Genomic DNA, 8,330 nt, shown 5'->3' on the forward strand with positions numbered 1-8,330 from the left:
GATATAAATTATATAATTAATAAGTATTTAAAATTGTTACACGTTTTTGGTAAATCAATCCGATGTTAATATTATTTAAATTCAAGCCAATTTGTTTTCAAGTTGTTATTCCCAAGGCTATTAAAGGTAACGGTAAAATTTCTTCTAATTTTATGTACGATTATATACGATGCAGTCCCTCCCTATCTCCTCTTCACGAGAATTCAGTAGTAGTACTTTGCTTATAATATTAAAACGCACAACGATCAATAACAAGTCAAAAAATTTTACCACTATTCTTAATAGTTTTGGAGCAAATAATCGTTTGTGATAATTTAGCTGGGGCATCTTGTATATTCAAATGTAATAATATCAATTAATGTTATGAAATATAATTATATTTGATAAAAAGAAGAATGTTAACTTACTTATTATCTGTAGCCATACTGTCTGTATTTTTTAACATATGATTTAATTTCCAAGCTCTCATTCTGTGGCGCACTGTTCTGTCATGTACATAATTCTTTTTTATTAAAATTACGTCCGGTACTAACTCTTTATTCAACATCTCAAAATTCTCATCGTTAATGTTACTATCACTAAGAGCATATCTAAACACAAGAATCATTTCTTAAATTTCAAATTATATTATTTGTAATTACTTCAGTATTTTATTTTCTCTTTACCCTAAAACAGTGTCTCCAGGGTTTAATATATGACCAAGATGAGTACGTGTATGAATTAAGCTATCATTTATTCCTAAATCACAACTTTTAACCAACCATACATCTGCTATTACATGCTGCAAGCCAAAAATATATATTTGTCAAATATTACACATAATAATTGCTTTATAGTATTATATTAGTCTGTTTAAGGAAAATTTTATGAAGAAAGGTTTTCTTGAATTTTTTTCGTAATTCTTGTTTTTTTTTTTAATAATATTCATATTTATAATGCATATTTCACATTGTGATTAATAAATTATGTTATTAAAAATTTAGTCTGCAGTTATACAGGGTGTCCCGTAACTGGTGATACAAGAAAGCGGGGGTGATTCTACGTGAAAAACTGAATCGAAAATGTAAAATAAAATTTTTTCATACGAGGTTTTGTTTTCGAGAAAATTGAATTTAAAGATTCACTCCAAACTGTTACTTCTGCTCATACTTTTACGTTGATAAACAGTGGTAATGTCACATTTCGCAAAGAAATAGTCTGCGTAGAAGAAAGTGTAAATGTGCAGCTAAAAGAAAGAACCGTACAGGCTCTCGTACAATTAAAGCGTCAAAATAGCGTATCATCAGTCCACGACTCTTCGATTCAAAAAGCCAGGATTTGCGTGCGTTAACACGGACGTCACTTTCAACAATTCGTTTAGTAATGTAAATTTAAATTTAGAAAATCGTTAATAAATGGATTATCAATACTTATCGTGACATTGGTATCGTTTATTAGTACGAATATAAAGCAGAAAGATAATTTAATGCACGCGCACTTGACGAATTTTTAAACTCAATTTTCTCGAAAACAAAGCTTCTTATAAAAAAATTTTATTCTATATTTTCGATTCAGTTTTTCACGTAGAATCACCCCCTGTTCACTTGTACCACCAGTTACGAGACACCCTGTATATAAAGGAACCTTCTTTTGTAATTACCACGCTTACAATTTGTATTTACAAACTTACTACAACAGTTTAGTTTTAATCTATTTAATATATATAATACACAATATCACAAATTATTTTACATTACCTTATTTGAAATGGTTCCTTGTCCTGGAAAAAATTTTCTATCCTTCAGCTTGATGGGTTCAATATCCATCACTGTATATTCTATTAATTGTTTTGGGTTACAAATGCTATTAAAAGTATGTCTCCAGTAAAGTGTAGCATTTAATTCAGCAACTAAATTGATATTAATTTACAAATTAAGATTTAACATAAGAAGTGAGTTGTGTTTTAAAAATCAGATAAACAATGCAAAATTTTTGAAAAATTATATATACTTTGCCCACTTGATACATCTATTAAGTGTATACTGTTTGTAATTTTATACACTAAGCAAATAGCATTTATTCCTCCCAACTGATGACTGAGTTTCCTTGGAAGGCATACCACACTATCCCTTGATATTGGAACTATCTCCACACTATAAAAAAGATTATAATATAATATACAACAATAATTGTAATACAATAATAAATTGAATTATATCAGTTGAGAGTAACTCAAATTTTATGCAATTTCTTTATCAGTTTATTAAAACACATTATACTTTGTACCTGTATGTAAATTTATAATTGTAGATATTGCTATGAATATCATGTGATATTAGTTTCTTTGAATGATCATAACGACAAGGTACAACACTTATAAGAAAATCAACCATTTTTCGTGCTGTTGCTTCATTTGGAAAAAAAAAATCAAGACCTTCTGTAAAAATCCAACATTCATTTCACAATCTATGAAAGTTATTAATTAAAAACCAAGAAATTTTATTTTCTGTAACTGATATCCTAAAGTTCTTATATAACTTAGATTCATTACCATGAATTGGTTTTATACCCAAGGTATGTTCATGTGCTTTGTATTTCAAAATTAATTGCTCTAAATAATAAAATGTTTTTTTATTTGTTGCCCTTTGACGTACTTGTACCTATTGAGAGCAAATTATAAATAAGAAAAACAATCTTAATATCATAAATTAGATTAATAATATAATCAGTTACTCTTATTGTAAAGATTATTAATATATAAGACTGACCAAAGCACGCCAGTAATCTTTTGCTTCTATTCGATGGCAATCATCACACATTTGATGATGTATTGTGTATTCAACTATAAATACTTGCTGTAGAACTGCACCAGACATTACTTCAGCTTGTACTGTTAATTTTACCTAAAACCATAATACAATAACAGAATGATCTATTTACAATAAAACTATTAAATATGAAATACCTTTAATCTCATAGAATGAGGTTCTGTCCATACAAACCCTGCATCTATTAATTTTACTTGATTTAGACCCTTTAACTTTTTCAAGCATAATGTTAATAATTCTCTGGATTCTAATGCTGCATGAAACCATTCTGCAGGTGGTTGCAAGTACCTAAAAAATACAATTTTTTAAATTTCACAATTGAGAAGGAAAAGTGTTGGCAATTTAGGTTTTTCTATAATACCTTTCACAACCTTTGCAAAAATGAATTGTTGCCTGCTTTGGAATATTTTTAGTAATATCAACTTGAGTTCTTAAACATGCTACACACATATGTGCTGGATTTGGTTCTATACCAATACCACAAATACAACATAACCTACAAAAGTCCAACAATATTATTCACATTTTTTACCTATATAGATAACGTTTTGAATACTTGTTTACATTTTTGATAACAATAAATCAAGTATTCATACATAAAACGTTTTATAAACTTTATCTGAATCTTCTTCCAAAACTTATAAATATGATAAAATTTAAAGTCGTAGCTTACCAAAATTATAGAATTATTGAGATTATATTTACTTACACCACTGTTTCTTGTCGAATAGGTTCATTCAACGTTAGCATTGTTTACATTTATTTTTATAAAATAGTTCTTAAAGTTTTCAGTTCAATGCTACAGAATTAAAAAATAAAATTACAACCATATGATAACTCGTTCTGCTTGTAATCACGTGCATATACACTGTACACTAGAAATTACGAAAGGTACTGAATATATGAATGACAACTAGAGCGAGTACTTGGAAGAAAATTGAAGATTTGATGAGGCATCTGGTGCCCACGATCCAACTTACTGAGATGTTTGGGAAATTGGAGAGATTTACCTAAGGGTCTTCTTGAGAAGACACCCAAGGGGCATTGAGACGTTACAATTTGTTAGAAATTATATTTTTAATTCTAAATTACTAACTAGAAAATGGTAAATAACGATTATTACATAAAATTATGATTTGAATAAATTTAAAGTTAGTTAGTCTAGAATCAAAATTATATTAAAATTATTTAAACTGCAATTGTATTAAATAGAAGTAGAAATATTTTTTAAATTGTACAATAGTAAAATAAAAATTATATATTTAAAAATAAATATTTTTTAAATATAAAATTGATTGCATCTTTTGTTATCAAACTTTATTATGTAAAATAATAGTAAATATGATATAAAACTGTAAGATTGAAGTAATTATTATAAAAAAATGGATTATTGAAATTTCTGTAGTTGACAATTTAAATAATCAATCATTAATTTTATTCCAAAAAGTTGTATATGAACACAAAAATTGTTATACTTCTCTGTTTTGTGTGTACAACATATTATGCTTTGTTAGGCAATTGAATGTGATACTACTATGTATTTGAATTGCTTATAATTTTTAATGCATGGATTATCAATACGTTACTTCGAGTGTATTATTTATTTAAAATTTGTACAATAATTTAAAATATATTCAAAGTATGACATATAAGTATTTAATAAAAATATTGTTGTATTGTTTTAGGGTTATATTTTCAAAATGGAGTTCCATATCTAATTGTTACATGTAATCTTATTTGTAAATAATTTGTTATTATAAAGGTGTACTAATCAGTTTCTTTTAATATTGAACAGATGAATGCTGCATTAAACATCGCACGTACTCTAAATATATCCTGCAAACGATATATAAGTTCTGTTAAACTGCCTTCAGAAATCGTTATACCAATGAATAAAGATATAATAATTTGTTGGCATCCAGAACGAAAATTTCCATATGAATATTCATTACCATTACCAGAAGAAAAAGAAATTTCATCAAATTCTGTTTTGTGTATTGGTGGAAAGGAAATTGCTGAGGTTTTTAAGCACAAAAGAGAAGAAGTTGTTATTGAAGAGCTTTCCAAAATGACATTCACTACAAAACATAGGTGGTATCCTAAAAAGAAACTCTATAAATACAGAAAAGTAGAACCTGACAGACCATATTTGTAAATGTTAATTATATACTTAAAGATGTTAACCTAATAAAGAAATATTAAAATTAAATAAAATAAAATTTATAAAGAATTATACTCTTTTGGTGAATATATTTCTATTTTATTGCACTTACTTAAGTATTATTGACACTGTTATAAATTAATATATAATAATATACATGCAAGCATATATGTATTAGTCATTCTATTATGTATATAAACTCAGTAAAAGAAACAAGGTTTAGATTTTATAAATTTTGAGGAAATATTTGTCTTTCTCCTTCACATAAAAAAATCTGCATTGCTTGATATAACAAATATCTCCCAAAATTACATTTTTCTTCTATGTTCCATGTTGCTACTATTCCATAATAATCACCACTTTTGCAATTGCTTAATTTTTGTATTCCTAAAGCATTGATCATAGCAGCTTCACGTGTGTAAGCTTCCACTGGAATACTATTTTGGAAGATGTGGAGACACACAACTCCATATCCTGCATTCCAAATATTTAAAATATGTTGGATTTTTGTACTCTCAGAATTTTTATTTGAGACCCATGCATCGAAAGCATCTTTTAGGTGGGAATATGGTCTATTGCGTGTACCTTTACCCACATAAAATATAGCAGAAAGAAATGTAGTCCAAACTGTGGATTTTGTCAAATTTTCTGCACAAGAGGGTAAATCTCTAGTTATACGTGGATCTAAGAGTAGGTAATTAAAACAAGTTTTATTCATTCCTTCTCTCCATTTTCTGGAAGGACTTACTAAAGCAAATTCTTTAAAAATGTTCTTTTCAATAATTTTGTATCTTCCCAAATCATTTACCCAATCTCCATACATTATAAAAGGTTTCATTTGAATTTCACAATAATCTACATTGGATGAAGCTTTAAAATTATTAATTTCAAATGACAATGAATTAGATGTTCCATTCTTTAATTTTGTAAGACGTTTTAAATACAACTGCCTTGTAGTATTAGTTATTGGTCCTGGATTGTCACCTAAGTTAATTAATTTTGTTCGTAGTGTTTCATCTGTTAAACACATATTCATTGATAAATTTAATGATTGGGGCCCTAGAAAGAATAATAAATTGTATTTTGAAAAGTTTTATTTTAAAAAGCAATATAATTTTGATAAATATGTAAAAATAATTTTAACAAAACTTACACAATTTTTCAGTTGAAGTACAATCTATCATTGTGCTGTGAGTAAAGAAATAATAAGTTAAAGTCAAGATAAGATAAGATAAAGATATTTTTTTCAATATCTTACCATGGTGGTAGTGTATAAATTCTACGTTCTAAGAAAGCTACACCTTCATCTGCATCTTCATATTTATATGCCTCTTGTACACTAATATATGATTGTGATTTGAAACTATAGAGAAAAAATGGCATGTTAAAAAAGAATACAAAATATAAAATTTTGTTAACAGTAATTAGTTATTACATTTTAAATAAAATTTGAACTTTAAGTAAATATAACAAGGATAATCCATTATTAAAATTAAGAGTTACATATGACAATAATGTCTACATATACAATGTTAAATGTATGTATTTTTATAACTGTACATTGTTTTTGAAATAATAAATCAATACTATAACTTTACCTTGATAGAAGAATATTCAAATTTTCTTTAAAAGTACTCATAGTATTATTAACTTTTAATTCTGCTTCTTCATCAAAAGACTTTTCTAGTGAAATATATTTTTTTAAATTTTCTTTATTTTTTTCTTTAAACTTTGTTTCTTCTATTTTTAAATTTTTAAGATTATTATTAAGTCCTTCTATATCCTTCGTAAAGGTGCATGATTGAATATAGTCATTGTTTTCAGTAAAACTTATTGGTGTATCATCATCATATTTATTTTCATGTAGTTTTACTGCCAAATTTTTATTAAACTGGTAATCCAATTTTCTTGCATAATTAAAATCTGGTGATAAAGAATTTGTTGAATCACGGCTTGTATTTTCTGGAGATGTAAGTTCGTAATTTTTTCCAAGTTTTCTAAGGGAAGAATATTGTCTATAAAATCGTTTCCTCCTTCTTGGAGTAGACCTCGCCATTTCTTTTCCTAAGTTAAATTCTTCAGATCGAAACGATTGGTTTCTCGTCATACAAGGTGTAAAAGTTTTAAATTTTATTTCTTTATTTGGCACTTTTGGAGATATATATCTTTGCTCTTTCTCTAATGACGTATCCATTAAAAAATTTGGCGATTTACTTATAATAGAGTCATTTGGATTACACAAAGGTATTAATGGAATTTTAAAATTGTTATTTTGTCCGAAAATTTTTCGTCTATATTTAGGAGTAATAGATCGTTTCTTTGTTTTTATTTTTAAGGAAAATTTATCATTCACACTACATTCCATGCTGTTATCTGTACTTATTGTAGATGATGGACATGTATCATACTGATTTTTTGTACATTGTCTATATTTCTCATTAATTTCTTGTTCTTTAGAATTATATTTTAAAGAATTTGAAAGTTGATTAATAATTTCATTAACTAAGAATTTTTCTTTATCCAATTGTTCACGAATTTGAAGTTCTGCTGCACTTATGTCAAATTGATTGTCACTATTTACATTGATATTACTAGAATTAAAAGAATGTATATGTTTGATGTTAGTAATTCTTTCTCGTTTATATTCGTTAATTATATTATCATTCAATATGTTTTCTCTAATAATATTTGAAATTTGTGGTGCAGTATATTCTGCTATTACATTTGCACTACTAATCAAGAGTTTATCTACAAAAGAAAAATATCGATATATAATTCTTTAATTTATTTATTATATATAACTGTATATAGCATATTATAATTAGTATATATAAATAAACTTATATTTTTACATACCAAAAGTCATTTTATACTTTATTACTTTTTCTTCCTTTGTAGTATTTTCACAATATTTTCCAAGTATCACAATTGCTTTATAATATTTTCCATCAAATGCATAATGAAATGGACTACGTCCTTCATCATCCAAACAAAGAGGGTCTCCACCATTTGCTAAAAGTAATTCTAATACTGTGACTCTACCCCATGCTGCAGCCACATGAACTGGTGTTAGTCCATCTGCAGATCTAAAAAATTAAATTCAAGTACAATATTTCATTTCGGTGTATCATGTAAAAATATATAAATACATACATTTTATAATTACAATATTTGACATATTTTTAACATATAAAATTAATTTTAATTTATTACCGAACATTTGGATTGCCTCTATGACGTAAAAATAATTTAGTAACTTCTTCTGCAAATGCTTCAGAATCATTACCTATTACTAAGTGAAATGGAGTTACTCCATATGTAGGAATTAATGTATTAGGATTTGCTTCTTTATTTAAAAATAG

At 26.5% G+C, this 8,330-nt stretch overlaps 3 protein-coding genes across 3 annotated transcripts in view; 1 reads left to right on the top strand and 2 right to left on the bottom strand.

The window, feature by feature from the left end:
• LOC108571114 (60S ribosomal export protein NMD3) overlaps positions 1–3,599 on the bottom strand; it is a 3,963-nt gene extending 364 nt beyond the window's left edge. The window contains exons 1-10 of the mRNA XM_017933089.1: positions 3,517–3,599; positions 3,169–3,303; positions 2,945–3,095; positions 2,748–2,882; positions 2,531–2,639; positions 2,266–2,416; positions 1,990–2,132; positions 1,737–1,888; positions 666–781; positions 408–590 (exon numbers count right to left, since the gene is read on the bottom strand). Of these exons, the coding sequence (XP_017788578.1) occupies positions 408–590; positions 666–781; positions 1,737–1,888; positions 1,990–2,132; positions 2,266–2,416; positions 2,531–2,639; positions 2,748–2,882; positions 2,945–3,095; positions 3,169–3,303; positions 3,517–3,557 (1,316 nt within the window). The 5' untranslated portion in view covers positions 3,558–3,599. The remainder of the gene's footprint in view (positions 1–407; positions 591–665; positions 782–1,736; positions 1,889–1,989; positions 2,133–2,265; positions 2,417–2,530; positions 2,640–2,747; positions 2,883–2,944; positions 3,096–3,168; positions 3,304–3,516) is intronic.
• Positions 3,600–4,425: 826 nt separating this feature from the next.
• Positions 4,426–4,962, top strand: LOC108571140 (39S ribosomal protein L42, mitochondrial). Its single transcript, XM_017933119.1, has 2 exons — positions 4,426–4,446; positions 4,603–4,962. The coding sequence occupies exon 2, from the start codon at positions 4,603–4,605 to the stop codon at positions 4,960–4,962; it is 360 nt and encodes a 119-aa protein (XP_017788608.1). The 5' UTR covers positions 4,426–4,446.
• A 232-nt stretch (positions 4,963–5,194) lies between these two features.
• LOC108571122 overlaps positions 5,195–8,330 on the bottom strand; it is a 3,366-nt gene continuing 230 nt past the window's right edge. Inside the window, exons 2-7 of the mRNA XM_017933098.1 lie at positions 8,182–8,330; positions 7,825–8,054; positions 6,567–7,716; positions 6,227–6,331; positions 6,122–6,156; positions 5,195–6,027 (exon numbers count right to left, since the gene is read on the bottom strand). The exon at positions 8,182–8,330 is cut by the window's right edge and continues 12 nt beyond it. Of these exons, the coding sequence (XP_017788587.1) occupies positions 5,195–6,027; positions 6,122–6,156; positions 6,227–6,331; positions 6,567–7,716; positions 7,825–8,054; positions 8,182–8,330 (2,502 nt within the window). The remainder of the gene's footprint in view (positions 6,028–6,121; positions 6,157–6,226; positions 6,332–6,566; positions 7,717–7,824; positions 8,055–8,181) is intronic.

Source organism: Habropoda laboriosa, unplaced genomic scaffold (genome assembly GCF_001263275.1).
Source record: "Habropoda laboriosa isolate 0110345459 unplaced genomic scaffold, ASM126327v1 scaffold106, whole genome shotgun sequence".
Classification (NCBI taxonomy): Eukaryota; Metazoa; Arthropoda; class Insecta; order Hymenoptera; family Apidae; genus Habropoda; species Habropoda laboriosa.

Coding starts and splice junctions, on each gene's coding strand:
- LOC108571140 (XM_017933119.1), top strand. CDS start 4,603: ATGAATGCTGCATTAAACATCGCACGTACTCTAAATATATCCTGCAAA.